General features: G+C 52.4%; 7 protein-coding genes across 7 annotated transcripts; 2 read left to right on the top strand and 5 right to left on the bottom strand.

The window, feature by feature from the left end:
• Positions 1–945: 945 nt before the first annotated feature.
• On the bottom strand, positions 946–2,718 carry NCS54_00185400 (Hypothetical protein; the record flags this gene model as incomplete). Its single annotated transcript, XM_053147469.1, has 9 exons — positions 946–1,039; positions 1,095–1,683; positions 1,731–1,788; positions 1,849–1,964; positions 2,019–2,037; positions 2,096–2,121; positions 2,188–2,267; positions 2,319–2,422; positions 2,476–2,718. The coding sequence occupies 9 exons, from the start codon at positions 2,716–2,718 to the stop codon at positions 946–948; spliced, it is 1,329 nt and encodes a 442-aa protein (XP_053003444.1).
• Positions 2,719–3,580: 862 nt separating this feature from the next.
• NCS54_00185300 (Hypothetical protein) lies at positions 3,581–4,176 on the bottom strand (the record flags this gene model as incomplete). The annotated part of the gene is made up of 2 exons (XM_053147468.1): positions 3,581–3,900; positions 3,945–4,176. The coding sequence occupies 2 exons, from the start codon at positions 4,174–4,176 to the stop codon at positions 3,581–3,583; spliced, it is 552 nt and encodes a 183-aa protein (XP_053003443.1).
• A 665-nt stretch (positions 4,177–4,841) lies between these two features.
• NCS54_00185200 (Hypothetical protein) lies at positions 4,842–10,221 on the bottom strand (the record flags this gene model as incomplete). Its single annotated transcript, XM_053147467.1, has 6 exons — positions 4,842–7,223; positions 7,283–8,938; positions 9,010–9,331; positions 9,390–9,514; positions 9,586–9,833; positions 9,906–10,221. 6 exons carry the CDS (start codon positions 10,219–10,221, stop codon positions 4,842–4,844), a joined length of 5,049 nt encoding a protein of 1,682 aa, XP_053003442.1.
• Positions 10,222–10,689: 468 nt separating this feature from the next.
• On the bottom strand, positions 10,690–12,235 carry NCS54_00185100 (MFS domain-containing protein; the record flags this gene model as incomplete). The annotated part of the gene is made up of 4 exons (XM_053147466.1): positions 11,959–12,235; positions 11,801–11,907; positions 11,579–11,753; positions 10,690–11,525 (listed from the first exon to the last, which is right to left on the bottom strand). The coding sequence occupies exons 1-4, from the start codon at positions 12,185–12,187 to the stop codon at positions 10,690–10,692; spliced, it is 1,347 nt and encodes a 448-aa protein (XP_053003441.1). The 5' UTR covers positions 12,188–12,235.
• Positions 12,236–12,695: 460 nt separating this feature from the next.
• Positions 12,696–14,760, top strand: NCS54_00185000 (Zn(2)-C6 fungal-type domain-containing protein; the record flags this gene model as incomplete). The annotated part of the gene is made up of 3 exons (XM_053147465.1): positions 12,696–13,112; positions 13,159–13,623; positions 13,672–14,760. 3 exons carry the CDS (start codon positions 12,696–12,698, stop codon positions 14,758–14,760), a joined length of 1,971 nt encoding a protein of 656 aa, XP_053003440.1.
• Positions 14,761–16,014: 1,254 nt separating this feature from the next.
• NCS54_00184900 (F-box domain-containing protein) lies at positions 16,015–18,951 on the top strand (the record flags this gene model as incomplete). Its single annotated transcript, XM_053147464.1, has 2 exons — positions 16,015–16,213; positions 16,268–18,951. The coding sequence occupies 2 exons, from the start codon at positions 16,015–16,017 to the stop codon at positions 18,949–18,951; spliced, it is 2,883 nt and encodes a 960-aa protein (XP_053003439.1).
• Positions 18,952–19,382: 431 nt separating this feature from the next.
• NCS54_00184800 (Hypothetical protein) lies at positions 19,383–20,117 on the bottom strand (the record flags this gene model as incomplete). The annotated part of the gene is made up of 1 exon (XM_053147463.1): positions 19,383–20,117. Exon 1 carries the CDS (start codon positions 20,019–20,021, stop codon positions 19,383–19,385), a length of 639 nt encoding a protein of 212 aa, XP_053003438.1. The 5' UTR covers positions 20,022–20,117.
• Positions 20,118–20,442: the final 325 nt, after the last annotated feature.

Here is a 20,442-nt window from a genome sequence, read left to right as displayed (position 1 = left end):
CGCAGTGTTTTAAAAAGCGCATAGCCCCTCGAGTGGAACCACTCTGACCAATACGCGTGTGTTATATCCCAGCATGGCTTATTCACTCTCACAAACCGGTTCATGGTAAACTTGGGATGTACATATATGAACAGTTCCTTTCCATTTTCCACAGAACGTCGGATATCATACCATCAAGACGTTAGTTCCACTATGTAGTACTACTTTTGGCGCTGATCTGCCTTGCAACGTTCGAACATGGAGGGCCATAAACTTCAGCACTGCCACGTCAACGGTACCCACATCTCGGCTACGTCCAAGATGGGAGGATGGTTACCTTGCTGTTGGGCCTGCTTCTGTCGTTACCAATCACGGAGCTAAGATGCGACAAGGGGACCCCAGAACTCGGTCTCAGGCTCGGCTCAGTTTAGAGGATTCGCGTTCTTAACTGGGATGTGTTGGTCTCAAACCGTTACGAACGATTCAGTGTGTGGTGTCAAGTCGCATCGCTATTTTAGGAGGAACATCTTATAACGGCATGTTTGAGGCACAGTAGAAATGGGTGGATGATATGATCTACACGAAAATCGCCCGAGCAGAAGCAGGTCAGATCTTCCGGGGTTTATTAACATCTTGGGTTTAGCTGACATGTCATTGACAAGACGGTGGTGCAGAAGATGCCACCTTTCCCTCCTTTGAAAGGGTCTCGTTCATGCAGGGACTCCATATTTTCTTGATAGCATCCCAATTATCCAGAACTCCCTGTCAAAACAAGATTGTAACCTAGACGTCCCGTGGATGCCACTGCATACAAGCCAACCCGAACTCGGGACAGGGCTTCCCATCCTGTCGAACCATGTGCTGCCGGTTATTGGTCACTTTCAAGTCTAGCTTCGCAAGTGACCTTTTCGAGAAAGCAACTTTCCGGGCCGTGTTCAACGCGTGCGTCTAGCCCAAGCAAAGGACCTACTTTCCCGTGGGGAAAGAAGATTCCGAGACTGAGGCCGACATTGACGACGTAGCCGAACTATTCAACGGCTTTTGGGCACAAATAGTTATTCTGGATGGCAATTGTAAGCATAAGAGGTTTCAAAAAAGGGACAAATAGTACTCACAGCGTCATGAAGGAATGGTATTGTGTGTTGCCAATTTCCTTCCGCACATCAACCAGAAACGTCTTGACCTCATCCGGAGTCCAGCCCAACGCCTGCGTAAAAACAGGCATGGTCAAAGGCTCAAGAATAAGCAGCCAGTTCTGCGTCATCAGATGGCCTATGCGCTGCAGCTTCTTCCCCGGGTAGCACGCATTTGTCGTCGCGCCGTTTCTGGTCTCGATGATATGCTCAAAGCCTGTTTCCTGCAGCAATGGCTTCAGCTTGTCCGGGTAGTACAGCGTTGTACCGCACTGGCGCATTCCTTGCTCCAGCAGGTCATTCCATTTGCGGAATGCGGTGCCACGCAATGAATGGTTCGGTGACTGTAGAATCGCGATCCATTCAGTAAATTCGACCCATCCTCCAGGCTTCAGATTGTCGAAGCACCTTTGGATTAATGTCCTTTTCTCTTGAATATCGCCGAGTTGTCGAACGTGAATAAAATCAAAGTTGCCGCTGCCGGTAAAGTCCCAATCGTGGGTAATATCCTTTGTCAAAAAGCTACAGTTGGATCTGGTATAAGGCGGACGGACCGGCTCGATGTCGACGCCTAGAACGGAACAGTAAGGATGTTTTTGGGCTATCGACCAACGCCACGTTTGTTAGCTTCAGTGGCAGTGTGTACATGAATGTGAAGAAGAGACTTGCCAAATTCCTATCGAAAATGTCAGTAACAGATGCAAAGCATTACCTTGGTTTAATGATGAAAACTTACCAGTGCCCATGTTCCAGGGCCAGTGCCGACATCAAGAACCCGCTTCGGTTTTGATGAGATTGGTGATAAGTGAAGCTGCCCTCTGAAGATATCGATCATGATGGTGTGCTGAATGGCTAGCGCAATCTGTCAGCACGCAAGCTAGAGGGAGTGCCGGCCTCAATCCATACTATTCCTGTCTTGTTCTTGCTAAGACGAAAGCGCATTAGCACCATCCAAGCGTATGATGGGTGACACGGGAGCATACCTGGCTGTTTGGCACCAAGCCGTAACCTGTACATTGTTTGATTAACTCTCGAATGCTAATGACCTGTCAGAATCGGGGGAGGGGAAACGTACGAACAGAGGGTTTGTTGAACTTCTTGACCAAAGATTGAAAGAAACGTTTGGAACGTGACGCGGTGACCCGAGTGGAACTCCTTTGCCAAGTCAGTACCTAAGAGCAAACAGATGAACATGAAGTGATCTACCGTTCCAAAGGCCGATAACTCGACACATATTCATCTGAAGAATCAGAAGACTCATCTAGTACACTGATTGGCTGAAAAACAACTTGATCTTCTTCAATCGTAGGCTATTTCTCAACAGTCAGTTAAAGCAACAATCATTGACTCTGGGAATGCCCACATCCTCAGCTCTAGCCCTTGCAGCCGCGGCCGGGGAAAGCGTTTGCCGGTCCCATCCCCCTGAGCGTCGGCTCGAGGGTGTGCCAGGGATGCCCCCACTAGCTCCGCTCTGGTGTTGGCTGTCACCAGACACGCTAGAGGCATAGTTCGACGAGGAGGAAGCGGTGAGTGTCGACATGGAGGTTTGCGGATGGGGCCTTGAACCGCCGCCACTGTCGTGCCCCTTGTCCGCTGCCGAAGACATTTGTTGCAACGCGGGCCGCGCCGAAGCCCAACCGTCTGTTGGTTTGGCCCTATGTTAGTTTGACCTTTTGGCGTCGTTTTGAGGAGGGTAAAATAAAAGAAAGAAAAAAAGGGAGAAAAATAAGAACAAGAATAAGAATAACAGATGTCGGTATTAAGACGCTCGCTAATCGATTTGATGCAGGAATTATATGCGCGGTTCTGATGTCGTCGGGTCAAAACTTGTCGGGCTAATGGGTCTGAAAGTTCAGGATGGGATCATGTTGCCCTTCTATATTTTCCTGGTACTGAACGCATCCTTGTTGTTGTCTCGTTCTCTCAGTGATTGTCCGAGTCTAGCCCTGTCCGGTTGGCTCAGCACCCCCAACCCGTCTCCACTAATGCCAGAATAGGAGGATTCATGCGAGCTCTAGCGCTGTTTAGAGTTTGTCACATTTGGTTAGAATCCAGCTCATCCCAGGTTTGCTTTTGTCTGAACCTGGCTTCAGTGTTACTGAGATAACTAAACTATGTGGTAAATGTCACCTCATCTGTTAGAAAACTATGGCCCGGCCTTCCCGGGGACTTGGTATCAGCCAAGACTCAGTTCAGTGGTAGCCGAAGTATCCCCGTTGTGACCTGGTTGGAGTCCTTGCCAGCTGAAGGGTTACGTCTCGCTTTGACGACGATATACTACGTCGATCTGCTAAAGGGGAATGTTGAACGGCCCGAGCCGTAGCTCAAAAACTGTGCATCTTCCGTGCGCATGTGTCCAACGCCAACTCTTTCCGCGACATGATGGGCCCGTTTCAGCTGATGGCCCATCCAGCGGTGCTCTTTGGGGCCACTTGGTTAGCCATCATGACTCCTAATCATAACTTCCATCAAGCATAAAATCTGTAGTACAGAACAGCCCAAATTCCAGTTCCCACAGCTCCCAATACCGCCAAGTTTCTCACCGCACCCATGATATATCTCTTGCCCAACTTCATCTCCTGTCCTGCCCAGCCCACAGCAGCATTCTCATGTGGAAACGGCTCATCCGGAACTGGCTTGCCCAGAAACTCGCACAGGGGCTCCCATCCATCTTCGACGCTCCACTCCAATAGTCGCTCCTTGGGGCCCATTACAGCGTCAAAGTCGGCGGCAGTGAGGTCTACCTCACCACCCATGGGCGGAAACCACCCATCACACCATCGGTCATCTACACAAGGCAGTCAAAGACGTGATGGATTTACTTCTTCCTACACAGGCGAACCCATTGCTGCGAGTAATTGGGACTCTCAAAGTTGATGTCCCAGCCGTGATACGTATGATCGTAGCCTAGTTTGATCAAGGCATGCTGCAGCGACTCAGTGCCACTCCGCGGCATCCCAATGCAAATCACCTCCATGGGCTTCTTCCTCTCCCTCTTGGGCGGCTCTGGCAGGGAGTACAGCCACTCCACAAAATGAAAGAACCATCCGTCAAGGTTTGGCATGTTGACCTGTGTTTGTCGAGGTTGTGTTCTAGGATGAAGGTGCTAATGACAGCGTAAGCAGAGACGGCAAAATAATATTATCGTAAGCAAATCCCCACTTGGGCGAAAGGATTGAGGCGCGGCCTAATAACGCAGATCGAAGAAGAGAGACTATGTAACCTGGTGATGACTGGTTCCAAGATCAGTCTGAATCCTCCGGGCCTTTGTAGCATTGTTTGACGCAGTTTATCTCTTAAGCTTAGCTTGAGTTTAGAAAAGTATGTTGTTAGACTACGAGACAAACTTTCTTTTAATTCCTAGTTATTATGCCCACTCATCTACATTTACGGCATTTTCACTATGCGAGTCCGTAGACTCCTCTCTCACACGAACCACCTACCTTCTCAAGCCATTCTACCAAACAAACTCGTCAACCGAGCTTACTACTGTCTTTCCCGTCCTTGGCAATCCTCTATGACAGTTTCTTGACTCTCTACAACAAAACATTATTAAAAGCCCATTGTAGTTAGATACAGAAGCGAGATAATATCCACTAAGCTCCGGAAACCCGTGCTGTCATTCTTCACAATAAAGTGTAGAGAAACCACATACAATATCAATCTGAAATTATTAGAAAGAACGAAAACCAAGCATGGGAAATCAAGCAGCCGATCAAAAAACCACAGCTAATCTGCATAACTTCGACCTGTCACCAACGGCGTCTTGGCAAGGTCGAACTTGATGATCCTAACCCCGCCATCGCTGCCTCCGAGAGCAACAGTTTCGCCTCTCGCGGCTCCACGGCGTCCTTGATTCTCTTGATGCTGGGGTGGGAGCCAAACAAGCCTCGTCAGCCCCTGGAAGACCCATCGCTCACCCAAGTAGAGGAGATCCTGCCAGTCTTTCTGAAACTCTCCTGAGTAGGCTTTCTCACCGCTCGTGATTGGAGATGGTGAGAGAGGAAGTCGCCCCCTCGGGCCTGTCAGATATCGGCCATCGTCGGAAAGCTCCAGCTGAGGTAACCAACCTTCGATTCGATACCTCCCAATCTCCTTACCAGTAGAAATTTCCCACTGATGAATTATCATAAAGTCCAAATTCTCATCGTGCCCGTTTCTCACTGCAACAAGTTGTCCCGTCGGTGTGATGATTAGGTCCCAGCTCACTTTGGCAAAACGCTTGTCAATACCTTCCAAAAAGAATTTCTCGCTCAAATGTTTCGTATCCCACCCCGTGATGAAATTTTCATCTTTCACTGACACAAAGAGCTGGTTGTCATTGTGGAAGACGGGTTTGAGGCAAGAACTGTTCGTGTGCGATATGCTGCCCCTGTCCCTCCCTGTCGCTACCTCTATGAGCTTAACTGTTACGCTGCGAAGATCACTGCTTAACCACATCGGGGCAACCAATTGACTATCGGGAGAAAAGATTATTCCTCTTGGGTCGCTTAGATCCTCGGGAGCCAACAACAATTTGGATTTCTGCGTTGCAAGGTCCCACAACTGAAATTGATAGCTCAAGCCAATGTTGGACCAGGACCCGATGAACTGGCCATTCGGTGAGATTTCAAAAGTTGCCAGCCATACATTATCCGACAGGGAGAGTTCCCAAGTCTCCTCGAATGTTTTCGTATCAAATACCCGCAAGTTGCAGCCGGAGCGGTAGTCTGGTAACACCATGCGAGTGCCGTCCTGGGAAAAAACGACATAATCTGACTCATCGGTTTCAAACAGCAGTTTCGACATGCTGCTGTCCCATAACTGGGTCCTCGGGCCATTCATCGCGACAAATCTTTTGTCTGGGGAGGTTCTCGCTTGCCGGACTAAATCCAAATCCAAAGGCCGTGATTTGACATGTCCACCAGACGCATCCAACACTCTCGCCCCGTCGGCTGAATGGCCTAGCACCTGGCTATCGCTGTTGGGCAGGAACATCAAATCTTCAAAACTTGTCGGTTCTTCCACGGGCAGTCCATCGATCACACTGCTCGTATCCCAAAGCTGAAGGCCAGCCCCGCCGTATATCGCGATCGTGTTGCCGTCTCTGCAGAACGCAATATGTTCAACATATCTAGTAGTGTGAAAGCTTCCAATAACAGCCCATTTTTTCACATCATGAAGCTCAACATCAGATTGGCCAATCACAAGAGCCAACACCTTCCCATCTGGCGAGAAAGCCATTTGCGTGACGTCCTTGGACGGTCCTTGAAAGCGTTGAATCCCTGTTGATAAATCCTTGATTGTGACTGCTTCCTTTGTAGCCGTTGCCACAGTCTGGCCATCGATAGAAAATGTGGTTGTCAAAATGTCGTCGTCTTCCCCAGTCTCGGGCATCTCGATACAGTCTCCTGTTTCCACACTCATCAACACGGGAGGGCCGCCTCCCCCTTGCCCTGCAAAGTAAACCAGGCTACCGTCTCCAGAGAATGAAACTGGCTCTCCAAACTCTTCGCCTGAATAACGGCATTTGTGGATTATCCGCCTCTTGTCGACATTCCATATAAACCGCGTGCCACGAGTCCCTACTGATGCCAAGATTCTGTGATCTCGAGGTGAAAATGCGACGTGCGAGATACTCTCTCCGTGGCCCCTTAATTCGATAACCTTGCCTTTGGCAAACTCTCTCACTTGTAGCGACCCATTGTCTAATCCAATTGCAATTCTTTTGCCATCAGCTGAGAAAGAAACACAATGCGCCTCTCTAGGCCCGCGCCCTTCGAACTTGAATCGTTCGGTTCCGGTGATGTAGTCCCACAAACTTGCCGTCCCATTCGAGGATACAGACGCTAACAAGTCTTCGGTGGGCGAGAAAGCAATACAATAGTAGACAGAGGCCTGACCGCCGAGAGTAGTAATCAGCGGGGTCCAATTCTCTTCAGTAATCGGTTTCTGGGTGATCCAAGGAGGCATCAGATCTGTGAATTGGGAGCGTATCACACTATTCTGTGGGCTGAAGATAAGTGCGGAGGCGTAAATCTGCAGGGGTGCATGATCAATGACCCATCTGTTGGCAAGCACAAAGCGCCTGGCGTCGTAGGCAAAGGAAAATAGTCCAGGGGAATCGGCTGTCTAATTATCAATGTCAGCTATCGAATCTAGCGAATGACACGAAGGGGGATGTAGCTTACATTTATCATGCCCTGCAGCTTGTTGATCATAGTAATTGTCGTTGGTGTCTCCCCAATGAAACTCATGGCTTCGAGCCAGTACAAGAATCGCTCTTTGAGGAACGCATGGATCTCTCCATTATCCTGCAACTCATTCTCCAGACGACCGTCTTGATCCAACTTGGCGAGGTGATCGATCCAATAGCGGCACGCATATCGCAGATGTTGAGGGATGTTCTGCTCTATCTGGCGGCGCGGTACCTCAGAAGCCAGCTTTGCTGGCAAGATGACTTTGCAAATGTCCTGAAAAAGCTCTGAGGACATGATGTCAAGGCAACGCCGTAAAACTTTTCGATGCATTGCAGTTTCTTCGATCCGGAACTGCAACTGCTTGGATCGCTCCTCGTTCAAGATAAAATCGCGGAACGATAGATGCACGAGTCCAAGGGGAGATTTCTCGTCCTGAGGGACGCTCACAATCGAATTCAGTTGACGCAGTATGTCATCTAGCGTCTCTTTTGGGAGGGAGACAAAGACTCCAAGTGAAGAAACAGAGACAGGCTCAAAGAGAACCGCGAGAAAACCAAGGATTGTGCCTGTGCGAGAATAAACTCTCTTTCTTGTCTTTTTCGTGGAACTAGCCAGATGTGGGAACGACAGAACCTTGAGGTAAATCTCGTCGACTTTCTGCTGGGGGCCTTTAACTTCCCCATCATCTTCAAAGATTTGCTCCAGACGCTCGAGTCTGGCCTCCTCGTCGGCAAAGTCTTCGGCATCCAGAAAGCGGCATGCAGTAGCTGCGTAAATGAAGAGACCATCGGCCTTTTGACTGAGCTTGTGAACGTCTGCCTCATCAATCCAGTTCTGCGAGACGCCGTGCTTTTCGGCGATCTTGGCCAAGGTGTACGAGAGATAGAACGTGATGTCGTCCGTAGACCCGTTCTTTTCCGTAGATGTCTGCACTTTATCAAGAAGGACAGGTCGGTACAAGACGCTAGGAAGTCTTTCAAAGCCTCCAACAAGGTGCTTGTCTCGTCTGCTGGTAATCAAGAGCCGAAGTTGGACTTGATGGAGATGCTCAAGAGTCGCGAGCATTTCCAGGAGCACCTTGGCTTCTTCTTGTTCCAAGCACTCATCCAGTGCGTCAACCACAACCACGAGTCGAACGGGCAAATATGTCTCCTCATCAAGGACAGAGAGAGGCTCAACAATCAGATGTCTAAGCTGCTGCGATGGTGCCTTCGTCCCAATCGCCAATCTCTCATTTATGGCACTGACGATGTGTGATTTGAAATCAGGAAATACTTCCGCCAGGCATCTAGCCAGAGTTGGAAAGAAGGTCGCCGTATTGTTTCTGGTAGCATCGCCTTGCTTAAAGAAGAAGCTAGCGCCGAGGAAAGCGGTGCTTGGGGGCGTTCTTCCAGCCGTGAACGGTTCTCGTTCGTTAAGAGCGTTCGCAACTGTTAGTGCAACACTGGTTTTTCCTGTCCCTGCCATGCCATGTAGCCAGAAGATCACTTCTCCATTGGGGTTCTCTGCCCAGTCCTGGATCTCGCTCAGAATACGGCGTTGGGTCCCCGGTAGGCAAGGGGCGTCAGCACTCAAGGTTTCGGCGGAATCAAAGATGGCATTTCCCGCAAACGGTAGTGACAGCAAGAGCTGTGCCTCGTTTCCAGTCTGCCGAGCAAGATGTGTATGTCAGAATTTGGCATCAATCTGCGAAAGGGTACTTGTCTTGGGTCGCCCACCTGCACTGCTGCTAGTGTAGCCTGCTGCAAGGACTCAATTCTCTCGGCTCTTGTTTCGATGTCATTCACCCGTCGCCATGTCTCCAGTGCTCTGACTCCAAGTCGATCTTGCACACCTTGGTCGATGAGGCGGCTGGTCGACTCGATCTCACTCCACATCTGCTTCCACCCATCGGCGCTCACGGTGTTTCTGAGAGCACGACGGACTTTGCCCCTGGCGTATTGGAGGACAAATCGAATTTGGTACATGTAGACTTGGGCGTAGACGCTGACGAGCTTGGTTCTGATGCTTGAAAGCAGCTGGCGGGCAGTTTCAGTTTGACTTGAGGCAGTTAGCTTCAAGCTCTATGTTCAGTTCTTTCGGGCTATGGGACACACACCTTGCGTCCTCGAATTCGGCACCAAGAATCGACTCTTGGATTCCTTGGTACCGGATAAGAAGGAACAAAATGTTGGTTAGGCCATTCGCTGCATCTTCGTCTTGCTGGAAGAGGTTTTCTAGCATCTAATCACGGCGCAGCTCAGCATTGGCTCAACAGTAGGAGTGTAAAATAAGTGAACAAAGTCCAAGCTCACTGGAAGAAGAGTCAAAACGCCAGCCCAAGCCAAGGCGGCATGCGGTTCAGCCGCAACGGCGCCATTGATGATGGGCTTGAAGCTCGAAACCAATTTCACGGCTTTGAGGACGGCATTCCGCACGACGATACGTCTTCCACGGAGGGAGAAGGCGAGATGGGCTTCCGAGAGCCCCTCAAGTTTCTCTTGGGCGAGCTTTTGGATCAGACCAAGGCGTATTGTCTCATCCTCGGGAGCAGCGGGAGCTTCTTGGAAGAGTTAGGTACACCTCTCATCCGCTTGATCAGGGCAAGAGATGGCGTAGCCTCCCCAACACGTACCATCTGAATCTAAGCCTGTGTCGTTTCCCAGGTAGGCCTCAAATGCCGCCAGCAGGTGAGAATTCTCTGGGTCCTCTTTTACTATCCTGTATGCTTCGGCCCAAAGACCCGCCCAGGTAGACGGTTCTCTTGCCTCGTCTGCATCTTGAGGTCGGTCGTGGGGTTTGTGGATGATGGAAGTTTCTGTGGGCTCTGGGCCAGGTCGGCATGATCCAGATCCAGTTGTGCAGGTGCTTGCGGGGTCGGCGTTGGTGCTTGAGGAAGGCGCCGGCGAGGGCTCCCTCCCACGTCGTATCAAGTTCTTTAAACGCCGCATCTTCCAGTTCGGGCACTACGTCCTGATGTTCGATCGATTCATACGCATTGTATCTTCTGCTTGGGATCGTTGGGCTGCGAGTGATGTCGAACGGAAGAGAGCCTGATTGTTGGGTGAACCAGGCAGCAAACTGAAGAGGGCAAAGCCCCACACAGCACAGCCTGACTCTTGCTGCAGGAAAAGCTACCAATCCGCGTTCACCACGAAGCGCCGGGTGCAGAGCCTGATCCTCTTGGAAGGGAGCTGGTTTCTCTATATCACGGGGTGGGAGGCAATTTACATGTATCTAGACAAACGAATGGCGTATTAGTGTTGCTATCTAAAAATCTATTTCAAGTAGGTAGGTAGTAGTGAGATGAGAGATGTACCAAAAACCAGCAGGATGTCCTGAAAATGTCCGTCTACAATCTATACAAGTGTGCCCTTCTTTCCCAAGTCTATAATGATAAATGCGAATGCCCTCTATGCTTAAAAGGCGACGTTGATCTTCCATCCAACACGGTGAACCCTCGCACCGAGGATAAAGGTCGTACCAGCCAGACAAAACACTCCGGCAAAGACCTTGACGCTAACCCAACCATTCGGCTTGTCGATGATGGCTCCGGCGATGGGGTTGGTGACGAGACCGCTGATGGAGGCAACGAAGAAGACGATGCCGGTTCGGAAGCCAATCTCTCGCATGGGCGAGATCTGGGCCACGAGGGGTCCGATGAGGGAGACGTAGGCGCCGGAGCAGAAACCGAAGAGGGCGGCAAAAGCAATGATTCCACCCTCGGTCTTGCAGGGGATCCAAAGGGCAAGGATCCAGATGGCAGTCAGGTAGCAGACAAGGACAAAGATGTTGTACTTTCCAATCCTGTCACCCAAGATACCAGAGATGACACGTCCAAAAAAACTGGCCGCGTTGAGGATGGGGACGAGGTAGTCGACAATGCTGGGCTTCAGACCAACCTGAAGCGCCTGGACCGGAAGGTAGTTGATCGGGACATACATGCCAAAGGTGAAGAAGAAGAAACCGAGAATGATAAGCACAAACTCTGGCTCACGGAGCGGCTTCACCATCTGAGCCTTGCTCATGTTCTGGGGGTGCGGGGGGTGCAGAGCCTTGATGGTAAGGTTGGCAATGATGAGCAGGCCGAGAACCAAGAAGCCACAGGTGCGCATGGCCCAGCCAAAACCAACCTCCTTGATCATCCGGCTAACCATGATGGGGAAGATGACACCACCGATGCTTGAACCGGTGGAGAGGACGCCGAAGGCGGCTCCTCGGTTCTTGTCGAACCATGCATGGATGACGGACAGGGCTGGCCATGTCAGTGAAACCAGGCCTGCATGAGAGGGGTGGCATCACACTTACCAGGTTGGACAATGGCAGAGACTCCAATGGCAGAGCAGACTCCTTGCGACAAAAGGACTTGATAGTACTGGGTGCTGATGGAGGCCATCATGACGCCAAAGACGTGGAAGAGAGTTCCCACAAAGATGAGATGGCGAGGACCATACGTGTCGTAGAGCTTTCCAACAATGGGACCCTACAAGAATCAGTAAATTGAAAAGAAAGGATACGAGTGAAGCGTACCATTGCCATCATGAAAAAAATCTGTAGCGAGGGGATCCAAGCGATGGTGCTTGATGAGTAATTGCTAAGAAGGTCATTCTGGTAGTACTCCTGAAAAGCTCCAACACCTGTCAAGTGTCAACCATGCATACAGATCAAAGCATCTCGGTAACACATACTGTTAACCCAGCCAAAACTGCAGAAAGAAGTACACCAGGCGCCAAGCACGACGAGCCAAGCTCTGAGTCCACCGTCCGGAGCTCCACTCTTGGGTGGTGGTGTCGGTTGCGTGCTACCCTCCTCCAAGTCCGACTTTTCCTGCAGGCCAGTGTTGTTGATCTGGTTCTGGTCCGCCTGGAGCGTGAGCTCAGACATGTGAGGCGACGAAGGAGTGTTGGGGGCCGTCATTGTCGAGGTAATTGAGTCGTCGGCGCTTGTCGTGAGGCTCTTGAGATGCTGTCGCTCTAAGGATCAGATAAACAGGGAGTGGGTGGACAAGCTAATGTTATATACCACCCTCGCCAGGCGGGTTCGGTCAGATGTAGGGACCCATCAGCCCCATAGGGTTCCATCCAAATGGCGAATTCACATCTGGCATTAAGTCCGCGCGAGGGCAAACAGCGAAAGCCGAGTCGCAATCCCTCTCGCGCAGGGGAAAACATCTTGGAACGGCGGCTCCTGATTGCTTCGCTCGGCGTCGGTGGATAAACATACGCCGAGACCGAAGCTAGATCGGCCGGGGAACTAATAAGCTCGATCCTTCTTCTCCACCTTCAATACCCCGAGCGCTTCGGCCTGGACTATCCTTTCTCGGCCTCGCTGACGGCAAAGCGCCGAAGGTCTTTGAGAACAGCTAAAAGGTAGGCACCGATCGACTCGGCCGTCAGAAGCCTTGGCACACCCCCATTCTTCCACCATGGCATCCCGGACTCGGCCCCAGTCGAGCCGCAACATCGAGCGGTCCTGCGCCGTATGCCACCGCCGAAAGGTCCGCTGCGACAAGAAGCTGCCCTGCAATCAGTGCATACGCGGCGGGTTCCCGTGTTCGTATCCTCCTGTGCAAGACGTGATACGCCGGACGCGCAAGACCACCATCAGCGATGTCGCCACGCGTATATCCGAGATGGAAAAGACCATCGAGGCCTTCAAGTCCGGTCAGGTAGCTTCTCCACAAGTACCACTACCAACTCCATCAACATCACTCCCTGCGAGACCGAGGGATTCACCAGCGTCAGAAACCACAGAACAGAACCGTCGTGAGGGTCTTTTGTTGAGCAAAGGCCGAATTAGTCACTATGTGAATGAAGTTCTCTTCTCTCGTGTTATCGAACAGGTGTGAGACCAATCGCAAACACCCACACATCCTCTAACATGTCCAGGAACACGATGTACGGACAGCTTTGGCGACACCAAGGAGCGAGTCTCCCCCGAGTAGCTCATTTGCTTCGCCATTCAACCCCATGGGCCTTCTTTCAAACACCTCCTCCACAGTACCTCTTGCCAGCTTCCATCCTCCAAGGTCACTCGCCATGAAGCTCTGGAAGATGTTTGTAGAAAGTGTTGACCCTTGCACCAAGGTCATGCATGTCCCAACCACCGAGGTGCGGGTCTATACAGTGCTACAGGATCCTTCCAAGGCATCGGCCGAGAATCTAGGCGTCTGCTTTTCCATCTATTACGCTTCGGCCACGGCTCTTGACCGAGATGTGGTAGAGGCCTTCTTGGGGGAGGACAGGCAAACAGCCCTCCATCGTTACAAGGCAGGCCTAGAGCAAGCCCTCGCCGAGACGGACTTTTTGGAAAACCCAACCATCCCTCTGTTGCAAGCTCTTGCAGTCTACTTGGTGAGTGCCAACACCGCAATTACTTGATTGATATTAACGGAACAACAGGCAGCCATGCGAGTCAACAACTCGGGCCGAGCAGTTTGGATAATGAATGGCCTTGCCCTCCGAGCGGCGCAATCGATGGGTCTTCACCGAGACGGCCGGAAACTCGGGCTGTCTCCGTTCGAGTCTGAGATCCGTCGGCGACTCTGGTGGCACTTCCTAGAGCGAGACGGAAGGGGAGGCGAGGACTATGGCCTCCAGAACCCATCAGGACCTAACCCACTGTACGCGGTTGATCAACCACGAAACCTCCACGATAGTGATCTCTCCCCTGAGATGAAGGAGCTCCCCGAGTCAAGACCAGGCTGGACGCGCATGGCCCTATCCTTGGTCAACATCCAGATAGCACGAGCATGGGGACGATTATTTCAGATGGGCTGGTCCACAGAAGTAACGCCAGGAGAGGAGGTGCGTGCCGCGGTGGTTAAAGACGCCAGTACTCGAGCCCACGAGATCCTGCAAGGCTGCAACCCCCTCATCCCAGAGCAGATGATGACAGTGGTGATTGCCCGCTTCCTCGTGCAGAAGCTCGACATTGTCAGTCGTCGACAGTGGCAGAGCCTACACCAGCCAGACGACCGAAACTTCTGGGCCACTGAGAACAACCTTCTTGAGGCCCTGAGTGTGCTGGAGCAGTGCAATAGCATGTGGGATATCGAGGATCTCTCGCCTTATCACTGGATCACTCGCGCGTTCCCGCAGTACCACATGATCTTCTACATCCTGAGGCATCTGTGCGCTTGTCCGCGGGGACCAAACGCATCGAGGGCGTTTGAAGCGGTTGAAAAGCATCTAGCGACTGTTAACAGGGGGGAGGCGGGTGCTCACAGAGGCTTGATGTGGACGGTTCTCACCACTCTGAGGGAGAGGGCCATGATGATGATGCAGAATGATGGCGCAGAAGTAGAAGCGGAGTCGCAAGGGGTATCGGAGAAGGGAGATGGTCGCCAGCAAACCACTGTCACTGACGGCGGAGCCGTGCCCGAGCAGATGCAGCATCACATTGAAGGAGAGCATCTATTACCTCCGGACTGGGACACGGTGCTTCAGGATTTTCCGTGGGATATGGATGATTTTAATATGACATTCTGAGGGATGTCTGTGTTACCCTAGACGCGGTATTATTGAATACTAATTTTCAATCTTTTGTGTTGTATAGAGTAATACTGAGCGGGCGTTGAATGGCTGCCTGGTAACATTGAGGCGCACATTTGCCAAGTTGATCAATTTCTTTGTGTAAAATTGAGGTCACGCGACCTCGACCCAAGGTTGCGCAATTCCATAACGCAAGCCAGCTAAAGAAACTCCTAAAATCTACTAGATTCATTCATCAGGTGACTCGATATTGATTCACAAATACAATGACAAAGACGAGGCGTCAATTAAAGTCCTTGTACTGTTCGTGGTCCATGTCCTACCCGAGACTCAGATCTCGCCCCGCCTGGGCCTTTGCTGACCCGACGCCTCCCGTCCCGTCTGTCCATCCATCGGCTGCTGCACCCCAGTTGACGGCTGCCGCCTCGACGCTTAAACCGCCTCGTCTGCGCACGGATTGACAGACAGGTTTAAACAAAGCTAGAGCATGGAAATTGATTCATCGATGGCCAATAGTTTCAATTAATTCACTGCTTCCGGTACACATCATACCGATTTCCATCTATCCGCAGCCTGTCAACACGGACAATGACTCGCAGTCGGGCCTCTGTAAGGCTGCAGCTCGCCGACTCCAGAAGCCTAATCCCCCCTGACCTCTAGGGGGCTGGCCCTGCGTCGACTGCCGCTATGGGGCAGCCACAGCTGAGAGTTTGGCGCTAAACTGTGAAGGGCCAGAAACAGCCGCGCCCGTATCGGCCGGCACAGAAACAATCAAATCGATTCGGTCGATCAATCCAATGTGCTTTTGCAGTGAGTGAATGAGTGGAGCCTGAAACCTCCACTTTCACCTCCACCGCCGTCACATTCATCCCGTGGTGGTCATCGCCTCCAACATTCCATTCCATCCATCACTGCTCGCGTCCGCACGTTCAAGCATCCCCCTCCTCGTCCCTTTTGTTCGGTACATATCCGTGTGCATACTTTTCTGTCCTGTTCCATACATCGGTTACTCTGCGCTTGATCTCTTGCGTCGCGCTGCTTTCTCTTTCCGCGCGTCCTGTTGTAGCACCGCTTCGTCCTCCCACCGAACGAACCGATCTCCCCCGACCCTTTGAGCCAGCCCCATCCCCGACGACACACGCGCATCTTTGGACCCGGCGCTGACTCTCGCGCTCTAAACCCGTCTTGGTTCCCCTCAGGTCTCCCGCTTGGGGCTCTGCTTCTTCGACAGGGGCTTCGAGCCTCGTAACCATGACCAAGAAGGAGTCCTTGTCCTCCATGGATCCCTTTTCTCCTGCCCACCAGCCCGACGAGGGCTACTCTGAAGATCCTCTCACGCCGACCGTCAATCAAAATCTCTCGTCTGCTCTCGCTTCCTTACGGTCTCCCTCCGACCTGAGTGCATGGCTAGTCGCAAACTCGTCGCTTCTTCCACTTCAGGTCAAGACTGGTACCGATCGCCGTTCGACTCGTTCGTCGACTTGAGTTGCTGACATATCTACAGAGTTGACCATGGCTCTCCTCGATAACCTCCCCACGTCCGTCATCGCCGAGATCGTCCACCGTTTAAACCCGAGACTCTACATCGACTTCATTCAGTACCTTCCCGCCGAAATCTGCCTCAAGATCCTCGGTTGCCTCGATCCCGTTTCTCTAGTTGCCGTGACCCAGACATGCCGGGCCTGGTACGAGTTGGCTTTGGACCGGAAGCTATGGGAGCGCTTATACTACATGGAAGGGTGGAAGACCATCAACTCCGAGATCGCGGCCTGCGAGGCCAAAGTCAACAATGGCCTCAACTTTTCGATCCGCCAACTCAACCGCCTTCAGTCGATGCAGGACGCGCATCCCAATAAGATCCGAGCCGTTGTGAATAGCGATGAAGACCTCGAGATGACCGACGGCGACCGTACACCCGGCCCTAACGATAGCTCGGCTACAGGAAGCATGTTTGGTAGTCCATCGTCGTCGTTCTCATCAAGCAGGCCTGCAGTTGTCCCCATGGGAGAGATGGACCTTGATGGCACTAGGATTCCGAGTCTGGACCGAACTTATTCTTCATCATCGGACTCGAGAGGAAAGCGTAAGGAGCCAAGCGGCGACACCGAGTTCTCAATGCCACCCATGTCAGCCGCCGACGCATCCAATATGCTACCGCCATCTAATCTCTACACCTGGGATGTCAGCCGAAACCGGTATCGCATTAACTGGCGGTACCTGTACGCCATGCGTCGCAGACTCGAGTCGAACTGGGAGCTGGGAAAGTTTACCACTCTTCAGTTCCCTCACCCGAACTTCCCCGAGGAAGGCCACCAAGAGTGTGTCTACACGCTTCAGTTCGACAGAAACTTCCTTGTGAGCGGTAGCAGGGATCAAACCATGAGAATATGGGATGTGCACACTCGCCGACTGGTCCGACCACCGCTGACCGGCCATGTGGGCTCTGTGCTCTGCCTCCAGTTTGATGCTGATCCCCAAGAGGATCTCCTTGTTTCTGGAAGCAGTGATTCTAACGTTTTCATTTGGAAGTTTTCTACCGGCGAGTTGGTTCAGAAGCTGACAAGAGCTCACCATGAGTCTGTGCTCAACGTGCGGTTCGATAAGCGGATTCTCGTCACCTCGTCGAAAGACAAGACCATCAAGATCTTTAACAGGCATCCTCTGCGCCATGGGGATCTGGGATATGGTGGACACGATCTGGTGAGTCCTGTGCCGACCAACCTGCGACGGTACGGCTACGAACCCGACCTGTCACAAGAGCTTCCCATCAGGCCCGCGTTTTCAATGATTGGTCGCTTGGACGGGCACAGTGCTGCCGTAAATGCTATCCAGGTTCGTGATCGGACCATTGTTTCCGTTTCCGGAGATAGGCACATCAAGGTATGGAACTGGCCCGAGCAGGTCTGTACCCAGACAATCCCAGCGCACGAGAAGGGCATCGCCTGTGTCGAGTTTGATGGGCGCAGAATCGTCAGCGGCAGTAGCGACTACGAGGTCTGTATCTTTGACGCGCCCACCGGGCTGAGGGTTGCCCAACTGCGAGGACACGCCCACCTGGTTCGCACAGTCCAGGCTGGATTTGGAGATCTACCATACAGCAAGGCCGAGGACGAGGCAGAGGCCAAGGCGGTGGATGCCGAGTACTTCAGAGCGTTTGAAGCTGGCGAGATCGACCACAACCTGGAGCGAAGACGTCGGAGAGATCGTCGGGCGAATGCAGGCAGCTCGCGACCCCAGGACGTCCAGGCATTCGGGGCTAAGCTTCCCCCTGGCGGTGGTGGTGGTAGGAAGTATGGTCGCATCGTGTCCGGCTCCTATGACCAGAGCATCATCGTCTGGAGGCGCGACAAGGAGGGTGTCTGGAAGCCTGCTCACCACCTGCGACAGGAGGAGGCAGCAGCTGCTGCTCAGCGTGACGCCGTCGCGGCCGCGTCTAACCTGGCGGCGGCGAGGGCTGGAACTGCGCATGGCCGGCCTACGAACCAGGCAAATGGGCCTCGCTCTCCGCCTGCGAGTGGCTCATCAATGGGACCCATGATGCTTAGAGATCACCATGGGGACAACCAACGAACATCGGCCTCATACGAGGCACTTATCGATCAGACCGTACCCCATGGACCGGCCGCGTTACAGCGAGTGCTTAAGACGTACCCGGTCACTCTGGCTCACCACTCTCACTTGCAATCAGCCATCGAGCGCCAAACTTCGCCGTTGGCCAGAGCGCAGTTGAGGGCAGTGGTGACAGAGGCTCTGGCTGCTCTCCAGCTCAGTCAGATGCCACCGCGGCAACAATCAAGCCAAGGGGGCTCTGGGGATGGCAATGGGCCTGGCCACCCACGAGCCCCGCGTGCTGCCGTCGCTGTCCCCGGTATGCCGATCAACCCTCCCTTGGGAGGACAAGTTGTACACCCTCCTGTCGTGACCCTCGCACAGGCTCCAGGCGCGCCACCTGTGCAGCCGGCCATGCCGGGCCAGCCTCAGAACATGGCCCAAAACATTCTGCCCCCGGGCCATCACCACCCGCACATCGCAGCGGCGGAGAACTCACCAGCGCGCGTCTTCAAACTTCAGTTTGACGCCCGCAAGATTATCTGCTGCAGCCAAGCCCCTGTCATCGTGGGATGGGATTTCTGTAACAAGGACCCGGAACTGGAGGAAGCTGTGCGATTCTTTGCAACAGTCGACTAAAAAACACTAGGCGATGCCATTCAAATCTTTCGTTTCCATGGAAAGCAGCATTCATTTGAGCAGGGAGTTTTTTGTTGTTTGGTTGCATCGCGAAATAGCAAGCAAATGGGGGCGGTTTCTTGGAATTTCTGGAATATGAACTTGTACCACCAACTCGATCACAGAGGAGGCGGCGTACTTTTGGAATTCAGAGTGTACGACAATTATATATCATGTGCTTATAGAGGATTCTTGTAGGATCACAATACAGCGATGGATGGAGAAAAAAAACAAGAAAAACATATTGGAGTCAATGCAGTTTGAAACATGCGTGAAAATTGTATGCTTGTGCGAGCGAGACCCTCCTTATCCAACCAACGCCTGTAGCAAAAGGAATCCGCCTGGATACAAGTGATGCTATCCTCGTATATCGTCCAGTGTCGTAGCGTCTATCAACCCGCAACCTGCTTCACCTTGTCTTCCGTCTGAGGAGGCTCATCAACAAACTCTGGCACGACCTCATCCTGCAGGAAACCAGGCACAGCACCACCCATCTCTTGCTCCAACTCAACCTCCATGCCCAAAGCCTCGAGCTCAGCATCCAACTCGCTCTCATCCACCTCGTCAGGAATGTCATAACTCCTCGCTAGACTATCCTGAATCTCGTTACCAACATCCATCAGATCGGCCATCTCATCCTGCAGCCTCTCAATCTTGTCAATGTCAATCTTCCCATACTGCTTCCGTAGCTCCTTGTTGGTAGTCTTCATGGCGTCGACCTGCGTCATGACGTTCTTGAGGTTGTCCTGCATGTTTTGCGCCTGCTCCATGTTCCACACCTGGCTCTCTAGGTTCTCCTTCTCGCCCTCGTATGCCTTGCGCCGCTGGAGCACCTTGAGTGCCTTTTGCTTGATGGCCTGCTTCCCCGGCCCTTCGCGCATGCGCGATAGCTTCTCTTGGTAGGCGGCTAACTCGCCGTTGAGGGCCTTGACCTTTGTGTCGAGGGATGCGATGCGCGTGTCGAGGTTGGTGATGGCGCCGTTGAGGGTGGGCTTCGGGCCCGTGGGCTTTGAGCCAAAGAGACGGTTCATGTTGTTCACTGGAGAGGATTGTTCGGTTCGGCGAGGGGAGTTTGATCGTGTTCGTTGGAGGAGAAGTCGCTTTTGAGGGTGGGTTTGGGTGTCTGGAGATGGCCGCCTGGAGGGATGACGTTTGGTCGCACGCGGCTCAAGCGACCGAGTGGCGGGGCGGGACCCCTCCTTGCCGAAATGGGGGAGCTATCTGGATGACTAAGCTTGAGATGTGTGATTGCCTGGCGGGCGGGTTCAGAAATGAACCAGAGTCAACAAGGTACCTTGGCCAGTTCACGGATGCTGCTAATGTGCAGAGCAAAGCGCTGTGAAATTTCTAGGAAAATAAGGTCTTGAGCTACAGTGTAACAATGAATGGGATTCTGTACTTTATTTGAACATTTTCAATGTGAATTTTGCTATCGTTAGAGGAGGATAAAAC

Source organism: Fusarium falciforme, chromosome 1, assembly GCF_026873545.1.
Source record: "Fusarium falciforme chromosome 1, complete sequence".
Lineage (NCBI taxonomy): Eukaryota > Fungi > Ascomycota > Sordariomycetes > Hypocreales > Nectriaceae > Fusarium > Fusarium falciforme.
Note: the sequence above shows the minus strand (reverse complement) of the source record. Positions and strands in the feature narration are given on the sequence as shown.